General features: G+C 42.3%; 1 protein-coding gene across 2 annotated transcripts in view; it reads right to left on the bottom strand.

Moving 5' to 3' along the window:
* Positions 1-9,044: 9,044 nt before the first annotated feature.
* GPR19 (G protein-coupled receptor 19) overlaps positions 9,045-23,377 on the bottom strand; it is a 42,593-nt gene continuing 28,260 nt past the window's right edge. The window contains exons 4-5 of one of the 2 annotated variants that reach the window (XM_025455132.3): positions 17,885-17,916; positions 9,045-10,720 (exon numbers count right to left, since the gene is read on the bottom strand). In XM_025455132.3, the coding sequence (XP_025310917.1) occupies positions 9,451-10,720; positions 17,885-17,916 (1,302 nt within the window). In that variant the 3' untranslated portion in view covers positions 9,045-9,450. The remainder of the gene's footprint in view (positions 10,721-17,884; positions 17,917-23,377) is intronic. The other variant, XM_025455133.3, reaches the window with a different exon arrangement.

Genomic DNA, 23,377 nt, shown 5'->3' with positions numbered 1-23,377 from the left:
AACTCCATGCTGAGGGCACAGTGTATGATCCCATGACCCTGAGATCAGGACCTGAGTTGAAACCAAGAGTTGGATGCCTAACCGACTGTGTCACCCAGGCACCCCAACACTGTATTTTTCTTAGGATTTTCTTAATAACATTTTCTCTTTTATACCTTACTATATAGCAAGAATAGAGAATATAATACATAAACAAAATGTGTGTGGACTGTTTATGTTATCGCTAAGGTTTCCAGTCAACAGTAGGCTATTAGTAGTTAAGTTTTGGGGGAGTCAAAAGTTACATGTGGATTTTTGACTTTGTGGGGTGTTGATGCCCCTATCCCCTGCATTGTTCACAAGACAGATAATAGTTGTGACTTCGAAACTGTTAAGGATTGCAGAGAGATACTCAACCCTACTCTAGAAATGACTAAGAGGTAAATCAGCTGAATTCTTAAAAGCAAGCCCTGGGGTCAGTAGACAGACTCATTCACCTATTAGGCTGTGACAGGTCCCCCAAACACTCATGGGTTGGGGGTTGGGCTGGAGTTGGACAGTGAGATTTAGCTTGCAAGCCATTTGACTCTGTGGTAAGATACATATTTGAGCAGGAAAAATGTCCTGTGGTTCACAACAACCGATTCCAAACCTGCCATGCCTCAGTGTCCCTTTGCTGAGAAAGAAAGCAGTGCCTGTTAAGCACTTTATAGCCCCAAACCCAACCTGGGTAGACTTGGCTAGTCCACAACCAAACAGGCCAAAAAGCCAAACAGAGTTTTGGATCAACCTCTTCAATGGAAAGAAGACCATGCCTGCCAGCACCACAAGAAAAGAAGGCATAGGATTTATGGCAAAAAAAATTCTTAAATAAATAAATAAATAAATAAATAAATAAATTTTTATGTATGTAAAATTCCCCTCAAATGTCAAGCCAGGATTGTCCCAAGGCCCCAACTGCCATATATAGAGAAGAAAAAGCATTGAAAAAGGAAGGAAGCCAAAAAAAAAAAAAAAAAAAAAGGCCAAGACTACTCCCAGAAGGAGGCATTCACGCAGGCATCAAATACAAAATGAAAGCTGGCAGCACCCTTTCCCTTGTGAGAGTAGCCCCAAGATTTTACCACTCTAGAGAGAAAAAGGAAAATCTGTATGCCCTTGAGACTTTATAGGGAGGCAGAGGAAGAACTCTACCTAGCAGTAGCCAGTGCAGTGTCTTTAAAGCTAGCAGCACTCCTCCTGGAATGGGGCAGAGTGAAGAGAGCCACAAGTGGTGCAGAGCAGGAGTCTGGAGTACAAGTCAGAAGCACACACACCACAGTACATGACTGGGCTCAGGAGATGCTGACTCGTTTAGAGGACAAAGGGTATCCCCAGCCAGAGATACTGGAAGTATGAAATAGGAGAAGATCCTTTTTCAAATTTTACAAAGGACTCCCCATGGAGCCCCTTTCCTTAGCACTCCTTTAGTGAAATGTAATGTTTTATAGATCATTAACCACATCATTCCAAACCCGGGGGTGACAAAAAACCATCAAGCTAAAATGCTCCTTCGTTGGTTATCAGATAAAGTGAAAACAGAGTATCTCTACAAGCATAATAGGTACCAATGGCATTTTGAGTAAGATGGCTTTTTAGGAACATTTTTGCTGAGGAAAAAGAAGCAGCTAGTTGTGAGCTGGTAGATATTTAACAACTGACTCTTGGTTGGGGTAGGTCTGATGTGTAGTATTTACCAATTTCTACGGTAGAAAGATTCCCACTATGGTCATGCTATGGTGTTGTCAACCGGCAACCAACATTTTTGAAAATTTAAAAATTGCTCTTTGCAGGGCACCTGGGAGGCTCAGCAGGTTAAACGTCTGTCTTCAGCTCAGGTCATGATCCCAGGGTCCTAGGATCAAGCCCCTCATCAGGGTCCCTGCTCAGTGGGGAGTCTGCTGCTCTCTCTCCCTCTACCTCTCCCCCTGCTTGTGCTCTCTCACCCTGACTCCCTCAAATAAATAAATAAAATCTTTAAACAAACAAACAAACAAAAAAAACTGGCTCTTGCAACATGTATGAACCACCTTTGCACCACTGGATAATCTATATAGAATGAGAATAGGAAATCTGTTAGGGGTCTTTCAGGTGAGAGTAAATACCCAACTGAAACTGGTATAAACAATAATGAGAGTGAAAGCTACAGTGGCTTGACAATATCATTAAAGACATTTAAAGTTATTAAAGACACAGAATATTCCCTTCCTTCCGCTCTACCATCCTCAGTGGTTGGCTTTTGCCCTTGGCTTATCCTCTCATAAACATCCCAAACAGTAAAAGTAAACTCATGTCTTTTCTTAAAAAAAAAAAAAAAAAAGCCATAAAGCATTTTGTTAGTTTAAATTTTTCTTCAAAGTAAACTTAAATGTTCCTTAAATTGTTTGTGTGCCTAAGTTTGAGACTTTAACCAAAGACATGTTTCTTTCCCCTCCAACTCCAATTACCAAGTGGCTTTTTTTATATATACCTTCACTTCCGTTTCACTTTATTTCACTGAAATTTGTTTCTAGTTAATAGTATAATTCATTTACAGTTTAACTGAAAATATAGAGTTGTTACATGTTTTAGCTACATCGTTGCCTCTGATTAACCACGGTCAATAGTGACGTAGGTCCCATTTCATTGGTTTCTCATATTCTACTAGAATGGTTAAATTAACAGTCAAACTGATTTCCACCCCTCAGTTTTCTCTTCTTTGTTAGTGGAAACCCCAACAGAAGATTGATGATAAAAATCTACATTCTCAAGTATTTTTTGTATATCCTATTTTTAGACCATTCCTTCTTAGGAAATATTTGAAGGGGGAAAATTTTTCTTTGAGGTGAATAGAGAAGTAGCTCTACCACCCACATCCCTTCCATTCAAATTGCTGCTTCCAATTGTCCCTTCTGCTTTGAGTCTGTAAAATCTTAGCAGAACTTAAAAAAAAAAAAAAAAAAAAAAAGCTAAAGAAAGAAACAATGCCACAATTCAATTCGAGAGTAGCATTAAAAACCTGTTTCTACTAATGTTAACACATGGCAATAGGTGCCAAGTAACTTGAAAGACAGAAAAATTCATTAGGTTAGTGGTTATTAAAATAACAATAGAAAACCTTTATTAGGGGCTTCCTATGTAATCAGTAATGCACTGAATGATTTACATGGATTTGAGCTCATTTTATTACTACAATTCTGTAAGGTGGTGTGATGGTTAGTCTTACATGTCAGCTTAGCTAGCTGTAATACCTAGTTATTTGTCAAACACTAATCTAGACGTTTTTTGTGAGGGTATTTTGTTGATGTGGTTAACATCTACAATCACTCGACTTTAAATAAGGATTATCCTTGATAATATGGGTGGACTTTATTCAATCAGTTAAAGGCCTTAAGAACAAAAATGAGGTTTCCCAGAGAAGAAATTCTACCTCAAGACTACAGCTTCAAATCCTACCTGCTGGTCCATCCTATAGATTTCATAAACTACAATACTAACCAAGTAAGTTTTCAGCCTGCCTGCCTGTCCTACACATTTCAAGCTTGTCAGTCCCCTCAATGGCCTGAGCCACTTCCTTCAAATATTATCATCTATGTCCTACTGGTTCTCTTATTAGAGTTCTAGAGAACCCTGATACAGGTGGGCACTGTCATGTTTCCCATCTTTAAAATGGAGAAGCTGTGGTTTGAGAAAATTTGCTGGGTTAAACAGGCAGTCAGCAGAACCTGAACTTTAAACACGGAAGTTGACTTTGGAACCCTTGAAAGCAATCATCATACTATGACTAAGGAAACCTTTGCTGGCTGGATGTATCACTGGGATGTTGTGCCTAATTTTCATCTTATTTTTTAAAGGTTTATTTATGTTACAAAAGGAGAGAGAAAAGCGGTGGTAGGGAAAAAGCAGAGGGAGAGGAATAGAGAATCTCAAGCAGACTCCCTGCTGACTGTGGAGCTGAGGCAGGGCCGATCCCAGGACCCTGAGATCACGACCTGAGCCAAAATCAAGAGTTGGATGCCCAACTGACTGAGCCACCCAGATACCCCATAATTTTCACTACTGTTTAAAAGAGTGATTCAAGTAGAATGCATCTTCCTGGAGAATCAGCCCAGAAGTGTAAATGAATCTAGACAGATGGACAGTATACATCTGTTCTTCTCAGTTATTCTGCTGCCCGATGTCTCTATCATACAACTCCTCCCATCTATTTCTCTGCTGTCCAAGTATCTTTGCCATGTCCTTATCTTAGCACACCCAGGGTCCTACTAGCAGAATATAGTCTTCTTAAAGAGACTATTCTTTGGAAGATATAACAAGGAAGCAGAATAGAGAGGATTCATTCAAAATTCCGTTAGAAAAGTTTTAATCTATATCTAGCTGTTGTGGGCAAATAGCTGGAACCACTTTATTGACTGTCTGCCTACTGAAAACCAGATGTTGTTCTTTGAGCTCCCAGACCTACATCATAATCCTGAAACCAGGTACACATGCACACCTTCACTGCAGAGCCCAGTACTAGTTGGGAGTCATTTTCCTGCGGAACTAAAATCTCAGGTTCTTCAAATTTAAGGGAATCCTAATTGTAGAGCCCCTAACTCTGCAACTCAGGGTTGATGGGAAATTTTTAAATGCAATATTTGAAAGAGGCTTCTTCTGAAACAGAATACAGAACTTTTGAACAGAAGCGTTCAGCTGAGCAAAAAGTCCAGAATGGCCCAGATTGTAGGGGATCAAAAAAATTAAAGACAGTCTGAGGGAAATGAGAGAGGCCTAAAATAAATTTAACTGCCTGCTTACCAGGAGCATAGGAACATTTACTTTGGGGGCAAGTCTTGATTGCACTGCTATGAAAAGGACCATGAATCCTCAGAGTGAAATGGTAAAGGGAGCAGCAAAGAGAGAAAGAGGCCCCCGTTAAGTGTGGGCGGCACCATTGCTAGTCTGGTGTCTGATGGCATTTTTCGAAAATGATACCATTTGTAAAATGAGTTTAAAATAGGATTTGACTAGTGATTTCATGTCTGTAAAGAGTATTGATTATTTTGGGATTTCCTCCAATGTTTAGAGGCTCCGTCCTTTGAACCCGCTGATTGACTAGTTCATCTACAGCTGCTCTCGGTGCTCAGCAAGTTTCCTGGTCCTGTTGCTAGGAGACCAGGACTTCTCAGAAGTGGGCCCTGTGACAAGCATCATGAGGCGGTGGTGGGCTCCGCCGACTAGCCACAGTGCCATCAAGCGGTCACTCTGCAGAACAGTGAGACAAGGTTGTTTTGTGTCCTCTGTTCTCTCATTAGAGAGCTCTGAGATTGTCTCTGTTCCAGATGAATTAGCAGGTTAGTGAACAGTGAGGAATTGTTTATTCTCCTGTACTCTTCTGCACACAGTGAGGGTTATTTTCTCCAATAGATGAATCATGCCACGGCAAGCAGGATGGATGAAATTAGAAGAATGCTGGACTGGTTGGTGGAAGGCATTTTAGGTCGCCCCTAATTTGACCTCTCTTGGTTGTAATTTCTTCTAAACAAGGGGTATGGGCTGGGTCTCTCAAAGTCCCTTCTATCCCCAAATCTCTAATTCTTTGCTGCTTTTACACGCAGTTCTTCCAGAAGAGCTTATCCTCGAAGCTGATCTTGGTCAAGTAGCTTCAACAGACTTTGGTTATGTTGCTACACAGTGACTTTGAGCAGGTGACAGCAAAGCTGCAGGGGTAAAGGGAAAAACCTGTGCCTACCACGAGAGGCAAAATTGCCAACCTTATGTGGCAAATGCCTCTGCTCCTACATATTTGGTGGAGTCCCCCTGGGTAAAACTGTCCTTCCCAAGCAAGGAATTCTGGCCCACGAAATCAGCTCCAGGTGTCTTGGGTAAGAATCTGTGAGGTAAGGTCAACAGGGAAGCACATCTGAGCAGGATGTACTTGTGGACTTTCAGCAGCAGGCTGGTTGGATTAATGGGTTCACTGAAGATTTCTATAGAAGAGAAAAAGGAATTTGAATTCCACCTCAAAGGATGAATCCCTGTCCCTTCCTCTTGACAATCTCTGGAAGCCAGCTAAAGGATTGTCTCTACTCTGGACCCAGCTTCACATTACTTTTCAAGTCCTGTTTGGAGGCTACATAAATCCAGATTCCTGGTGTGCCTCATTACACTCCTGTATGGAGACCGGGCTAACTTTTCACTCTCTCCAATAACCTGCCTTGCTGTTGATTTAACTCTGGTTCTTGCCAGCCAAATATGAATTATGGTGAATGCTGTTCTTGTCCTGCTGGGACTTATGGGAATCTTCATGGATCTGTGCATTATATCCAGTTTCCTCTGATTTCAGGATCAAGTAAAACAGGAACCCTGAGTATCAAACAAGCCTAAACCAAAATACAGTGAATTATCAACATGCTAAGACAATACAGCTGAATTACCGTATGTCACAAGAGTATGATTTGGTTGACACTTTTGTCATTATTTGGGGGATTCTTAAAAAAAAAAAAACTACTTTCGGGACGCCTGGGTGGCTCAGCGGTTGAGCATCTGCCTTTGGCTCGGGGCGTGATCCTGGAGTCCTGGGATCAAGTCCCACATCAGGCTCGCTGCATGGAGCCTGCTTCTCCCTCTGTCTGTGTCTCTGCCTCTCTCTTTGCCTCTAATGAATAAATAAATAAAATCTTTTAAAAAAACCTACTTTCTATAACAAGAGTTTGTATGAAATTGTCTCCAATTTCCATCTAGTGGGGTAAATTCACAGAACGTTAGAGATAGAATGGAGCTTATATTCATCTAGTCTTTTAGTTTAAAATGAAATCTAAAAATATATAGCATAAAACTGAGGTAAATCAAATTTAACTTTTTGCACTCTTTTAAAAATATTTCATTTAGGGACACCTGGGTAGGCTCAGTTGGTTAAGTGGCTGCCTTCAGCTCAGGTCATGATCCCAGCCCCATGATGGAGCCCCACATCAGGCTTCCTGCTCGAGCCCAATTGAGCCTCATGATTGAGCCCCACATCGGGCTCCTTGCTCAGTGGGGAACCTGCTTCTCCCTCTGCCCCTCCCCCTGCTTGTGCTCTCTCTCAAATAAATAAAATCTTTTTAAAAATATTCCAAAAAATTTTTCCATTTAAATGGATCAAATAAATAAAATGTCCATTTAAATTGAGTATTTTTTATAACGGACCCCCAAAAATGGACAAGAATGCAGTCTTCTCTCTTTTTTAACAGGTCTGAATCACAGAATTCAAGGGTCAAGTAAGAGAGTGGTCTAGCTCATTTTGTCATTTTAGACTGCCATCTGCTGATGGGATAATTGAGGAGGAAAAAGAAAAGGAAGAAAAATATGAGATGTTCTATCTCTTGAATCTATGGATTGAAGGAAGCACCTCCACTTAAAAACATCAGCTCTGTAGATGTTTTGTAAATGTGATATTTTATGGTGGTTGTTCCTAGCCCTGAATATCAAACCCAGTCTTATCTCATTTCCCTGTGATTGTGTCTCTTTTTTTATTTATTTATTTATTTATTTATTTATTTATTTATTTATTTATTTATTTATTTATGATAGTCACAGAGAGAGAGAGAGAGAGAGGCAGAGACACAGGCAGAGGGAGAAGCAGGCTCCATGCACTGGGAGCCCGACGTGGGATTCGATCCCGGGTCTCCAGGATCGCGCCCTGGGCCAAAGGTAGGCGCCAAACCGCTGCGCCACCCAGGGATCCCTGTGATTGTGTCTCTGATACTCAGCACCACAAGTCCAAAACCTATCCACAACCAAAGAAAGGGTGAGGGTCAGCTCATTAAATTTCACCTAGACTCTCTTTTTGAGAATGGCCAGATTCTCTTAGACCTTAGATTTCCACCCAGGCAGCAGCCAGGAGGCCCAGTGAGGCCTGCCTGGGGGTGGTCACTCACGTGTTCGAGAGACTTCTGTAATGTCTGAAAAGAGTGACTGACATACTTGCAGCTGGAGGACCTGAGTGTGATTTCCAGCCCCGTCACTCTAATGTGGGCAAGTCACACACCACAGCATTTCCTCATCGGTGAAGCAGAGATGACAAATACATCGCAGAATTCTTTTGAGAGGGACGCCTGGGTGGCTCAGTGGTTGAATGCCTCCCTTTGGGCCGGGGCATGATCCTGGAGTCCCAGGATTGAGTCCCACATCGGGCTCCCTCCGTGGAGCCTGCTTCTCCCTCTGCCTGTGTCTCTTTCTCTCTGTCTCTCATGAATAAATAAAGTCTTTAAATAAAAAATAATTCTTTTGAGAGGATAAAATGAGATAATGCAGGTAAAATCGCTGAATTGTAATTATTATTTGCAGCTCTTAACTGGGATGTGAAAATGCATACCAGTCTTGCCAGTAAGCCTTTGATTATTTAATTAAGAATGTTTCTAAAATGTGTTGGCCCTAGATTTGAAATATAAGAAATCTGACAAGCAGAGAAGAAAACCTCGAGATATCACAGGCAAAGAGTTTAGGCTTGGGAAGGGTGTGAAGTATCCTGGAGGGAGAAGAGGGCAAAGAGGCATTGGCTGGGTAAATGGGCTCATGTCTGAGTCTCTAGGAGAATGAAGAAGATGCTCCTTGTCCTTGCTATCTTTGTGTATAGGGTAGGCCTGGGCAGCCAAAGACCTCTGCCTGAACTGCAGAGTCTAGAGAAATGCTATCTGTTGTTTCTCCCGTTGGCATTTTCTGGGTTTGCCCAGCAAGGACACCTACTCATTGGCTTGAGTTTAACTCAAAAATGGGAAGTAAACGTCCCAGACACGGCCTAGATGGGACACAGATGTGAGAAAAACACCATGTTGACTTTAGAATTTTCAGGGCATCATCATTGCTTAGGTTAGGGGGCAGGGGGAGGCTATTAGGCAACTTTATCCGTTTTCTTTCCCTAATAATCCTAATTAAAATTCAATCACAGAGGACTTCCCAGCAAGTTCTAGTATATTCCATCCACAGGAGATCTGGGCAATGGTGGTTACTTGGAAGAAGGTGATGTAAAAACACACAATATTAATACTCCCTCAATGTTACTTAGAGAAATCCACATCTCTGAGACATGTGACACAAAAGATTTCATTTGGAACAGAAGCCCATAGTTACAAAATTTCAGTAGGGAGAAGAAAAAAGAGACAGAATAAAACTAACTTGAGTCATGAATCAAAGACTGTGTGTATGGTTTATGCTTTTTGGACCTAATAATGTAGGAAAGCATTCTGTTTTTTTATGCATGTAACTAATATAGTAAAAGGACTACTGAGCATAGCTCAAGATAAAGCTTCCTCTAAAACAAAAAGCAACCAAAATAAAACCACAGAAATTATAATCAATAATTAAATGCACTTTACATAATAAAACATTTCCTTCAGCAAATTGGTTGGAAAAAAAACATAAATAGCTTCTGTTTTTAGAGTTAAAGCTTTTTAATCTCTGGCACATAACAATAATTGAAAGAATTCTGCGAAATTACACAAAAGTATTTGGTGGATTTGAATTAATGGGCCAAGCGAGCTTTTTTTCCTTGGCTTCTCTGTCAAATGAATCATAGATCGAGTCTTTGGTTATAGTTTTGGCCGTGGGAGGAATTTCTGAAATGCCAACGTAGTTTTTTTTGGCCATCCTTGAACTGGTTGTGATAGTATAGGCATTGCTTCGGTAACACTTCATTGAGGACATGCAAAAAGTCTCTTTCATTCCTCTCCTAAAGTTGGCATTATAGATGGAATACAGTGTAGGTTTAGAGGCTGAAGAACTAAAGGATATCCATGTGATAGCCGTGAAAACAAGGGAACTTTTCTTGGAGTCTCGTTCGTGGGGGTGCCACAGCTGAGCTACATGGAAAGGCAGCCAAGAGAGCAAAAACAACAGATTCAAAATGAGGAACATCTTGATAGTTTTCACTTTTGTCCTTGGGACAATGTTCATCGTCCTCCTCACTGTTCGGCCATCAGTGCCTATTCTCCAAATATACTTCACAACCTTCTGGTAAAATAAGATGATGAGGATGGATGGAATCACAAAGCTCACCAAGAAATGGATGATGGTATAGGTGGTTCCTTCCCAAGATGAAGGGAAGAAATAGTTGCAGTGACTGTCCCAGCTGGAGCCAAAGAAAAAGAACACGGGGCTCACAAAGGCTGCATCAAAGATCCACGATGCCGCGATCATTTTCTTGGCTTTTTCCCTGGATACCTTGAAGCTCAGAGGATAGACGATGGTGTAGAACCGGTCTATGCAGATGGAGAGGAGAACGTAGATCTGGACACCCGGCGTGAGATACTGAAAATACCTCACGACCTTGCACATCACACTGCCAAGTGTCCACCTCCCAGTGGCAAACTGAAGCAGGACAAAAGGCGTGCTGGCCACGCTGATGAGGAGATCCGCGCAGGCCATGGAGACCACAAAGTAGTTGGTGGTGGACTGAGTCCTCCTACTCCTGTGGATGACCAAACAAACCAGGGAATTGCCAAATATAGAAAACAACCACAGGGTCCCAAAGAAAATGCTGGCAGTGGCCACTTCCCCAGGTTTCAGTCCAGGCTGCAGGCCAGTTCTGTTGTTCATCCAACTGTGCTCCTCCTGTAGTTCTGTCAGGTCATGGCTTGGCAGGGGTGTGGTTGTTTCAGTGCAGCTGTGGTTCTGGAGGGGCACCAGAAGTGTGGGAATAACCAGAGGCGGCTTGCTGTTATCCATTCTGTGAGCAAAAACCATACTCACTTTTTCCCTCTTAGTTCTGGATAAGGAAAGAAGAATGAGGCCTCCTGTTAAAATGGTGTTACAAAGAGCAGCTCCTAAGGCTAACAATCTTATTTGACACTTAGACTGGTTGTCATTTGCCAGCGAGGAGGACTTGTGCATTGGCAGGAAAACTGGACTACCAATCAGAAAAGGCTCTAGCTCCATCTCGCTTTCGTTTTAGGAGCAGTTTTAGCTGATCCCAGCTTAGGCTCTCTTGGGCCTCCCCTCTCTCGACCTGTGGTCGAGTGAGGCAGAACTCATGCCAAGCCCCACGCCTGAACATACATACCCGTATTGCCTTCACTCACTGGGAACCACAAAGGGTTAGGGTGCTCAAATCTGGCTCATGGTAAGGATACTGCGCCCCAAATGAAGAGCTGCTGGGATGCAGGGCATGTAGGTGAGAAGTCACTAAATGTCGTGACACTAAAGCAATGAGGCTGCGAGCAGAAAATGTGGGCAGATGGAAACATACATGTGAGCTATGGAAATAGCTCAGAAGGATCTGTGCGTTCAGACTGGCTGGCTCCTGGAAACAGCCCTGTTCTTACTTATGCAGAATTTCCAGCACAGAAGCATTATGGAAGTACCTGGAGCAATTGTATGTAACACTTTTACATGAGCCAGAAGTAGTGCCTAGTTTAATGACATCTGAAAATAGCTCACTTTCTCCAAAAGATGATGTAGTGCATGTTCTAATAGGTTTGCCACTTATCAGTGACATATCTTCATGTCCCTCTGCTGTTACTGTTTCATAAAATGACATATTGACTGCAAACATACAAGATGTTCTCTAAAGAATTTAACCAGGTTACTGGAAAGCTTATGGCATCTGGATGATTAAAAGCAACCAACTAGGACACCTGGGTGGCTCAGTTAGTTACATGTCTGCCTTCGGCTTAGGTCATGATCCTCGGGTTCTAGGGTGGAGCCCCACATCCACATGAGCTCTCTGCTCAGAGGGGAGTCTGCTTCTCCTTCTCTCTCTGCCCTTCCCTCCAATTTGTGTTCTTGCTCACTATGCTCTCGCTATGATCCTTATATATAGAAGAATATTTAAAAGTTTAGCCCTTATTTTAACCTCTGGGAGGGTACTATTGGGTGAGAAAAGAAGTTATACTTTTTAATAGGTAAAACAATTATATACCTTAAAAAATAAAAAATAAAACAATTATATAATTGTGGGCTATTCAGTTAAAATTGGGGTGATTTGGGTTGCAGTTAGATTATTAAGGTATAATTTGGTCTGAACCTATTAAGCAGAAGGGAGAAAGCACAGCACCTAAATCCAAAATAACCAGAGCAACTCCATGTAGGCTGTGGCACAATGGGAGGGTGCTCCAGTAGCAGGCTCCAACAGGACCCAGTGTCCCCCTTGCTGGGCTCCTGTGACTAGCCTCACAAAAAAAACCTTTCCAAAGTTTTAGAGGTGGGATTAAAAAATAGGTTTGTTTGTTTGTTTGTTTAAAAGATTTCATTTTGGGGGTGTGTGCCTGGGTGGCTCAGGAAGTTTGCCTTTGGCTCAGGTCATGATCTCAGGGTGCTGGGATCGAGCCACATATCAGGCTCCATGCTCATTGAGGAGTCTGCTCCTCCATCTGCCCCTACCATGCTCTTGCTCTCTCTCTCAAATAAACAAACAAAATCTTTTTTAAAAATGTAAAGATCTTTTTTTTAAAGTAATCTCTAGGAGATCCCTGGGTGGCGCAGGGGTTTGGCGCCTGCCTTTGGCCCAGGGCGCGATCCTGGAGACCCGGGATCGAATCCCACGTCCGGCTCCCGGTGCATGGAGCCTGCTTCTCCCTCTGCCTATGTCTCTGCCTCTCTCTTTTTCTCTGTGTGACTATCATAAATAAATAAAAGAAAAAAATATAAAAGTAATCTCTATATCCAATGCGGGGCTAGAACTCACAATCCTGAGATCAAGAGTTGTATACTCCACTGACAGAGCCAGCCAGGTGCCTCTAAGAATAGTTCTTAATGAAAGAACAGTTCTTAATGGCCCACTTTCCTTGAAGGACTTTTGCACTAATTTGTGGCAGAGAGAGGAGTGTTAATATATATTGTCCTCCCCAAGAAACCACATTCAACAAAAATCTGAAGCTCAGGGTAGTAAATGCCAGTCCTGTATTACCTGTAGGCTTTTTTGTCCGTAAGGCAGCTCTACTTGATTTCTCAAAAGAAACATAAGGTAATTAGACATTGGACTACCAGAAGACCTTTAAGCATGGCTGGCTGGTTGATGGTCAGTTGTAAGAACAGCAACCATACTATCCATATCAAGAAATCAGTATACAGGGCAGCCCTGGTGGCTCAGAGGTTTAGCGCCACCTTCAGTCCAGGGACTGATCTTGGAGCCCCAGGATCAATTCCCACGTTGGGAACCTGCTTGGAGCCTGCTTCTCCCTCTGCCTGTGTCTCTGCCTCTCTCTCTCTCTCTGTCTCTCATGAATAAATAAATGAATAAAATCTTTTAAAAAAATTAGTATACATACGATATAAAATTAGCACTGTCCTAGAAAATCTGGAATGCATGACCTTTATACTTATAAAATTGAAATAATCTCTTCAGCTTCATATGTGTAAAACCTACAAAATGCCCACCCCCAATTTTTTTTTTTGGAGATTTAAACCTTAGGGGTGCCTGGCTGGCTCAGTCAGTAGAGCTTGCAACTTGGTCGCAAGGTTGGGAGTTTGAGCCTCACATTGGGTATAGAGATCACTTACAAACAACATCTTAAGAAAAATGAAATAAAATAAAGATTTAAGGTTTAAAACAGGGGTGCCTGGGTGGCTCAGTTGGTTAAGCGCCTGCCTTTGGCTCAGGTCGTGGTCCCTGGGTCCTGGGATTGATCCCTGAGTCAGGTTCCCTGCTCCTCTGGGAGTCTGCTTCTCCCTCTGTCTGCCATTCTTCCTCCTGCTTGTGCTCTCTCTCTCTCTCTGTCAAATGCATAAAATCTTTTAAAATAAATAAAATAAAAGTTTAAAACAGATGAGCAATTATCCCAGGCAGAAAAAGCAGCTCTAAACTTCTCAGGGATGCCTGTAGCCTAAATAAAACAGTAACTGGTGGCATGGGCACTATTCTGTCCTCAATACACAGATTTTGAAACCTGTGAACTTAACTTTTGTTTCTCCCTTCCTCTCATACCAAAACCCTGCAGATGAAACTCGAGTTCACTACCACAACCAAGCACTGTGAGGCCTCCCATCTTCCATCATTTCCTCCAGCTGCCTTACACCAGTGAGCTTGTCTGCTGGGTCCTCCAACCCCACCACAGGGAGGCAGAGGATCCCACTCAGAAACTGGACCAGGGAGCCTTGAGGAGCTCCTGGGTCCAGGTCTCTCCTGATGATGGCAGGCTTTTCAGACTCTATGTAAAACTGCAGTAGCTCTGTTCATTCATTCAAGAAACCAAGACACTATGCTAGGTCCTAGGTGAACAAAGATAAGCAAGGCCCAGAAGAGGGAAAATGTATAAATAAGCTGCCTAACTGTATTGTAACTAAATTCTGTAATAATTATAATTGATGCTAAAAAGAAAAGGAACTAAGCGGCAGATAAAAACAAGGATCCAATTTGGCATGGGATAGGAGAAGGGAAGATTCCATAGAGAGGATGTTTGAGCTGGGGACGTGGACTGGGACTTCTTTAGGGAGGCAAGGGACTGAAAAAAACATTCCAAGGCGGGGAGAGAGAGAGCACATGGAATGGTTTGGAGGATCATCCTTCCGGGTTGATCTTTTTTGGGCCATTTTCCCTTTAGAGACATTGTTTTCTGCAAACCACACCTCCCAGAGTCGATAGTTTCTAAATGCCCTACAATCAAACTAACCTAACTTTTTTCCAAGGTTACATTTTCTGTATTCATGGGCTGCAATGTGGTCAGAAGGTGGAGGAGAATATTGACATATCCAGAATGGCGGTGGTATCCTTGTTCACACAGCAGTTTGTCAGTAGTTTACTACAGCATCTCCCAAGTGTGTTCTGCTTTACAGCAATGGTTCTCTAGCTTAGCCACGCATCGGACTTTCCCAGGGAGATTTATAAAAATACCCATGCCCTGGTCCTACCCCAGAGATTCTAATTTAATTGGTCTGCAGTGCAGCCTGGGCAGCGGGAAATTTCAGGGTTCCCCAGGTGATCCTAATGTGCAGGAATCCCAGCTTTAGAATTGCTTCTATGTTTCTGTCTTCCCCCAGCAAGCTGTGGGCTCCCAGAGGAAGAATGTTATTCTTTTTTCTTTACATTGATAATTGTTACTAAGTATTTATTGGATCAAATCCATAAGGACAGAGAACTAAAACCATGACTCCTACTCTAAGTGGGGCTCTGCTAGGAGAATTAAACCCAGAGATAGCCTTTGTGTCTTCTCTGAGAGCTGAAACATTGGCGACCACATGGAGAAAGGGAAAACAGACTCCTGAGAAGAGCCAGGCAGGCAAAATTGAAGTCACCCTGGACGACTGCTACCTGCAGTAGAGTTCTCATTTTTTTCTTTTTTAAAGATTTTATTTATTTATTCATGAGAGACAGAGAGAGAATGGCAGAGATACAGGCAGAGGGAGAAGCAGGCTCCCTGTAGGGAGCCCAACACGGGACTGGATCCCAGGACCCCATGATCATGCCCTGAGCCAAGGGCAGACGATCAACTGCTGAGCCACCCAGGCATCCCAGTAGAGTCCTCATTTAAGGGAGAGTGAAGGTAGCTGAGGTGTCCTCAGACAGGCTTCTGTAATCCCACTCCGGAAAAAAATAGCCTGCCATATCATAACTAAGTTCGAGGATCCCAAAGTAAAGTTTCAGAAAGGTCTCCTCTGCTCCATTAATTTGGAAATAAATCCTTCTTCAGGGGAATGTTTCTGAAATACAAGGGCTGCTTAATTATTATGTTTGGCTCTTCCACATGCAGTAACTTAACAGTAATAGAAAAGACGTCACCTCTTTCCTGATCAACCTGTGTTTTCCCATCCTGTTCTGAGACTGTCATATGACACACCACGCTGAGTATTGAAGGTCCTTATTAAAATATATCTCTATAAAGGGGCATCTGGGTGGCTCAGTTGATTAAGCATCCAACTCTTGATTTCAGCTCAGGTCATGATCTTAGGGTTGTAAGATGGAGCCCCACGTCTAGCATGGAGTCTGCTTAAGATTCTCTCCCTCTGCCCCTCCCCACCCCTGCACACTCTCTTTCAAAAAAAAAAAAAGAAAAGAAAAGAAAAGAAAGAAAATCTGGGGTGCCTGGGTGGCTCAGTCAGTTAAATGTCTGCCTTCAGTCCAGGTCGTGATCCCAGGGTTCTGGGATCAAGCCCAAAGTCAGGCTCCCTGTTCAGCAGGGAGCCTGCTTCTCCCTCTGCCCCTCCCCCTGCCCATGTTCTCTTCTTGTTGGCAGTCTCTCAAATAAATGAATACATCTTTTTAAAAAAAGATCTGAGAGGACTCATTCATCTATCATGCTCTAATACCGGTGTTTTAATACATAGGTGGAGAAATGATGGATGGGTTGACATGGTATCAAACTAGGGACTGGGTGGACCTAGGTAACAATGGGAGCCTAGGGGGTCTGGAGGGTGGGGTAAATGTCTATCACTGTGTATAATAATTTTTATTTTGAATGTTCGTCTTCCCCATAAAGTTATGAGTCTCTTAAGGACAGTGGCTATGTTTTTATCTCTAAATCCCTAGGGCATATAGATATTAATAAAAGTTTACTAAAAATAAATGGGTAAGTGTGTTAATAAAAAGTATCCAATACTTGAGGGATGCCAGGGTGGCTCAGTCAGTTAAGCATCCAACTCTTGGCTTCAGCTCAGGTTGTGATCTCAGGGTTGTGAGACTGAGCCTCACAGCAAACTCTGCATGGGAGTGAGGCCTACTTAGGATTCTCTCTCTCTCTCTCTCTCCCTCTCTGCCTCTCGCCTCCCTCTCAAATAAAAAAAAAAAAAAAAGGATTTTTAAAAAAAGTATCCAATACTTGAAAATAAGGCAAAGAGAGTATAGAATATCTTTTTAATATCATGCTAGGACATTGTTATATAGGCTTCCCCTAAGAATTATTTAATTCTCTGGGAGAATGCATCTGTGCTTGCATCTGTGCTTGATTTTGCTATTTACTACATGACTAGAGCCCAGACATTGTGAAGATACATGTTAACATGGAGATTTCTATATAGCAGAAAAATTAACCCGAAAGGTGATGAACTTTTTGCTCTGTAGGACATTAACCAGTTTTTTGTCTATCTAGCAATCTTATGTCCACCTTCTTTAAAAAAAAAAAAAAAAGACAATAACAATAACAAAAGCCTATAAATACATATTTACTTAAATGCTCTTGGAACCAGCCTAATTATCTCACTGGTTCCTTCAGTAGTAAGTTGATAAATCTCTGACATACATTCACCTTCTATTTGTATAAGTCATGATTTTATTTATTTGTTTGTTGGAGAGGAGGGCAGAGGGAGAGAGACAGTATTAATCAGACTCCATGCCCAGCACAGAGTTGATAGTAGGACACTGAGATCATGACCTGAGCCAAAATCAAGTCAGACCCTTAACCAACTGAGCCACCCAGGAGCCCCAAGGGTCATAATCTTAGCTTTCTGCAAATCACACTGACGGATGGATGAATATATGAATGATGAGAAACAAACAAAAGGACCACAAAGAGGCACAGAAGAGTATAGCTAACAAACTTTGTGTACTTCACAATTCTATCTGGGGCTATTCCTGGCCAAGCATATCAACTGTGGTTTAGGCTTATTCTTGATTCAAAGAACCCTAACAACTGATTCTTTTCCATCATGAAATTACAAAGATTCACAGACCTTCTCATAGCATAGGAGGACCATTTTTATTTTTGACTTTTTGTTCAGAAATTTAATGTCAGGGGATCCCTGGGTGGCGCAGCGGTTTAGCGCCTGCCTTTGGCCCAGGGCGCGATCCTGGAGACCCGGGATCGAATCCCACGTCGGGCTCCCGGTGCATGGAGCCTGCTTCTCCCTCTGCCTATGTCTCTGCCTCTCTCTCTCTCTCTCTATGTCTATCATAAATAAATAAATCTTAAAAAAAAAAAAAAAAGAAATTTAATGTCAAACTAGAATTTTTATAATGTTGAATTTTTACATGATTTGGTTAAAAAAAAAAAAACAAACTCACATTTTCTGTAGAATGGTAAGCATCTGCTGGTCCTAAGGAGATACATAAGATAAGGCTATTTACTAATGAAATAAGATTAATAACAATGAGGACAATAGTTATAACAATAGTATGGAGAATTGATAGTTATTTTGTGATAATGTGTCAGGTACCTGTGAGGTAGGTAACATTATTAGCTCTATTTCACAGTGGGAAAAACTGAAGTTCCTCCCCAATATCATACAGTTATATAGGAGTCGCCTCAGTATTGCCTCGCTCCAAAGCTCATGCTCTTAACCAACCCTGGGGGCTTCATGCCTCAGGAGACCACAAAAGGCTGGGTCCTGAATTCAGAGTCAAACTGGCTATACATGGATAGGTCTTTCTTAACTCCTCAATCAAACACAGGAATGTGAAATTACTCTGCCACAGCCTCTTGCCTACCCACAGATACATCTGTTCAATATGCTAGCTCAGAAATATGTGACATAGTGAACATTTGGGGGAAAAAATCACTCCCACCATATACTGCACAGAGGCTTGGCATCAAAAGTGCAGTAGACACGTTGGTCTGGAAATACTGCCTTTACTCAGAATAAAGAATATAAGACTACTGGAAATTCATTACGACAGATGATTAACTGTTGTAGCCTTTACATGCAGGATGAAAGCAGACCTCTAAACCAGTTTGAACTGAAGACAAGTTTGATCAATGGTATTAATTATTCCAAGTAACAAATAGTCCCCTTTAAATTTTAATTGTTGTAACTCACAAAATACCATGGTCATAGATATTTTCTCCTAGACCTTTCATGGTGATGTAGGCTTGATTTGTGTATATATGAAAATAAGAAATGCCCAGAACAGTGGTGGGTGATTGGCTTGCGTGAGCTCCCCAGAGCCAGATGTGCACATTTCTTCCCGACTCCAACTTCCATGACATCATGTTGCTATAAATCTGCCACGGTCGGAATGTTCACACCATGGAAAGTGACAAATGACACAAATCAGCGTTTTTTTTTTTTTTTTTCCCTTTTTTTTTTTTCCCCCTGTGCAGCCAGTTGTTACACATTTACCAGCCTACGACTTCCAATAGGGCAAGGTTTACAGGGAGACATATCCTGAAGCCTTGAATTTACAAATGTCTAAGGAGGCCACACAGGCATTTCAGAAGCTTCTTGAATGACTCTCTTGCTATCTGGCCCTCAGCTATGGGTTTGGTGTACACACCGAGCTGAGTGCTTTATGGAACTATAGAAGACCCAGGCAGCCACAAGCATGACTTTGGTGAGAGGGATCAGGAAAATCAGAGAGGATAAGATGTGTTTTCACAATGTGCCATCCAGATACAGCTGCCAGATGAAATACAGGATGCCCAAGTAAGGGTGAATTTCAGATCAATGACAATTTTTTTTTACCATAGATATGGTCCATACAATATCCCATACAACATCCAACTGGTATCCTATATTTTTATTAGCTAAATCTGGCAAACCTACACCCAGAACGTAATCCTGTGCTGAAATACATCTATTTTTCATCTCACAATATAGGAATATTGCAAAGTGGATACATTTGCAAGCTTTGAAGTCAGACAGCTGAAGTGTAAATCCCACTTCTCACACACTAATTAGTTGTCACCCAGGACAAATTATCTAACCCTCTTGGGCTCCAGTTTTATAATCTATAAAATGAGGATAATTAGTCCCTATCTCACTTGATTATTAGGAATATTAAATGAGATAATATATGCATAGGAATTAAATGAGTTAGTACAAGTCAATCTGCCTGGTTTGAGGAAAACACTCAAGAAGAGTTATTCTTGTATAGTTCTGTTTATTATCTAATATGCTGTCTGGCACATAGCAAGGGCTCAAAAATTTAGCACTCTCGGGGCACCTGGGTGGTTCAGCTGGTTAAGCATCTGACTTCAGTTCAGGTCATGACCTTAGGGTCCTGGGATGGAGCCCTGAATTGGGTTCTGTGCTCAGCTGGGAGTCTGTTTCTCCCTCTTCCCCTCTTCCAGTTCATGATCTCTCTCTCAAATAAAATCTTTAAAAAAAAAAACAAACAGCAACAATAAACAAAGACAAAAACAAAAACAAAAATAACCTAGCATTCTTATGAAGGTTCCTCAAGTTAAAAATAGGGGCACCTGGGGGGCTCAGCAGTTGAGTGTCTGCCTTAGGCTCCGGGCATGATCCTGGGGTCCTGGGATCGAGTCCCGCATTGGGCTCCCTGCAGGAAGCCTGCTTCTCCCTCTGCCTATGTCTCTGCCTCTCTTTCTCTGTGTCTCTCATTAATAAGTAAAATCTTTAAAAAAGTTAAAAATAGAACTACCCTATGATCCAGCAATTTTACTTCTAGGTATTTACCCAAAGAATAAAAAAATACCGATTCAAAGGGAAACATGCACCCTGATGCTGATAGCAGTATTATCAACAATAGCCAAATTATGGAAACAACCCAAGTGTCCACTGATTGATGAATGGTTGGTCACCCAATGGCCATTCCTAACTTCTCCCTTGCCTTCCAATCTCAAGAGGTTGAAAAGGCAAGATAACCATTTTCCACCATCCTTTGCTGCTAGGGATGATCCTATCAACATCATCTGCTTCTGGCAATAAGACAAGAGAAAATCTCTAGGAGGGTGTTGGGAAGTTCTTGGGAAAATATTTCTTTCTTAGTAAGAGGAAACAGGCATGTGGAAGGTGTTATCTTTCGTGGGCCTGGCTGCCCCTTACTTCTTATCTTTGTAAACTGTCATGTAAAGATGTCAGGGCACTGGGTGATATCTTATAAGGTCAAGGGAAGTCCTGAGACTCAAAAAGATACTACCCAGTGTCCTGACACCATGGTGCTGCTAGAACAGCCACTGCTAGTCTTATTAATAAGCAGTATGCTAGGACTTTAAGACTGAGTTTTCTGTTATTTGCCTCTAAAATCATCCTGATTGGGGATCCCTGGGTGGCTCAGCAGTTTAGCGCCTGCCTTTGGCCCAGGGCGCAATCCCGGCGTGGAGCCTGCTTCACCCTCCTCCTGTGTCTCTGCTCCCCCCCCCATGTCTATCATAAATAAATAAATTTTCTTTTAAATAAATAAATAAATAAAATCATCCTGACTGACCTAGGGTCATATTTCAGATTGAGCGGCAGAGAAGGGTTCTCTGAAGAAGTGATACTAGAGCTAAAGCCCCAGTGAGGGGGAGGCCAGCCATGTGAAAATCAGAAGAGCATTCTGGGCAGAAGCAATGTGTGCAAAGACCCTGGGGCAGTAATAAGCTTGTTATATAGCTGGAGCATATGAATGTGGATGAAAATGGCACCTGACATAATCAGAAAGGTAGGCAGGGGGGATCAGATCACATATGGCATTGTAGGGCACACATATTAGTCCCACTGCAGTGAAATCCACTGCACGTTTTAGGCAAAGGAATGATAGGAATATGACCTGATTTATGTTTTAAAAATACAACTTTAAGGACACCTGGATGGCTCAGTGGTTGAGCGTCTGCCTTTGGCTCAGGGCATGGTCCCGGGGTCCTGGGATCGAATCCCGCGCTGGGCTTCCCTCGAAGAGCCTGCTTCTCCCTCTGCCTATGTCTCTGCCTCTCTTTCTGTGTCTCTCATGAATAAATAAATAAAATCTTAAAAAAAAATACAACTTTAATTGCTGTGTAGGTGGCTGAGAGGTGTAGGGGGCACCAATTAGGAGGGCTATTACAATAACCTAAGTAAAACAAAACAAAACAAAACAATAACCTAAGTAGTAATAATAATGGCTTAGCCCTAGGAGTGATGTTGATGGAGAAAAGTAGATGGGATACTGAAAATATTCTGGAGACAGCCAACATGATTTGCTGATGTGTGATGGAGTTTGGAGATAGGGATAACTCCTAGGTTTGAGAGTTTGAGATGAGGGGAGAAAGTCTGGGGAGCTAGAAATCAATAATTTTATTTTGGGTGAGCATTCTTATTAGACACCCAAGCAGAGATATCCCGTTGGCAGATGAATATTAAAGTTTGGAGAAATGTCTATTCAGATTCTTTGCCCATTTTCATTAATTCACTCATCATTCTATAAATACTATTTTAAGATCACACCATGTGCCAGAATGTACTGTGTTAAGAATCAGGTATACAACAGCCAATAAAACTGTGTCCCTACTTTCATGAAGATCACAGTCTAATTATGATTATGTTGTGGAGGGATGCAGAGAAGAGTAATAGATAAGCAGAAGTAAAAACAGTAAATTGTAATCAGTTCTGTGAAAGAAAAGAGCAGAGCATGGCAGGAAGACCCTCTTTTGGGCAGGGTGGTCGAGGAAGCACTGGAAGCAGCCAAGACAAAGAAGAACAGGGCCACCTATAGTAGACTCTCTAGGACTCCTGCTGCAGACAGATGATAGGACAAGGAAACTGAGTCAGGAAGCTGCCTCATCCCCAGCCACCTTTCAGATCCTAAGCAAGGTTTCAGGCTCCCTGGGGCCTGGCCTTAGTACTTGTGATAGGCTGTTTTCCTTGAGGCAACTCTCTGCAATCCCCACCTAATGGGGAGGGAAAGAGCAGGGAAGAGAAAAAAGGGGGGTGGGCGGAGCCTGGAGGGACAAAGTGCCTCTGGGAACTTCCTTGAACTCTTGTACCAGATGGGTTCCTCTATTCTCCCATCCCACTCCACACTATGTTCACATTGGGTCATTTAAAAAGGGCACAAAGGGCCCTATGCTTAGAGGAGGAAGGAAGCAGGGGAAGAGGAGGTCTGACTCACTCACCTACAGGTCACTGCTCCATGGAGTCAGTGCTGTCCATTGATAACTGCAATTGGAAGACTCCACCACATCAAACAGATGGAAGAAAAGTCACTGGGGTTTTGATTTGTGCTGTGCTCCTTGCTGAGATTTTTTTTCCTATCACCTTCTGAGAATGAACTCAGACCCTAAGTGCTGCCTTGTCTGGAGGAGAGTTGTATCACTGGACTCAAAATAACTGTTACCTTGGCTTTTATTTTCTGGGGGCTGAGTTCTCTGAGGGGATTTTTACAAAGGTTAGGTGGGAGAAACAAGGATGTCTGAACCAGGGATCCCTGGGTGGCGCAGCGGTTTAGTGCCTGCCTTTGGCCCAGGGCGTGATCCTGGAGACCTGGGATCGAATCCCACATAGGGCTCCCGGTGCTTGGAGCTTGCTTCTCCCTCTGCCTATGTCTCTGCCTCTCTCTCTCTCTCTGTGACTATCATAAATAAATAAAAAATTAAAAAAAAAAAAAAAAAAAAAAAGGATGTCTGAACCAGGTGTGGCTGTGGCCCCTGGAGCCATGCAAAAGGCAGGCCTAGACAGTCACAAGAGATCTTTTTGGGATTACAAAAGGCTCTTAAATTTGATTATGGTGATGGTTGCGCAACTCTGTAAATATAACAAAAATTACCGCCATGATCTGGAAGAAATGTATGCATTCCTGGAAACTTATAAATTACCAAAACTGAAACAGGAAGAACTAGAAAACCTGAATAGACCAATA

The sequence above is a fragment of the Canis lupus genome, chromosome 27 (assembly GCF_003254725.2).
Source record: "Canis lupus dingo isolate Sandy chromosome 27, ASM325472v2, whole genome shotgun sequence".
NCBI lineage: Eukaryota > Metazoa > Chordata > Mammalia > Carnivora > Canidae > Canis > Canis lupus.
Note: the sequence above shows the minus strand (reverse complement) of the source record. Positions and strands in the feature narration are given on the sequence as shown.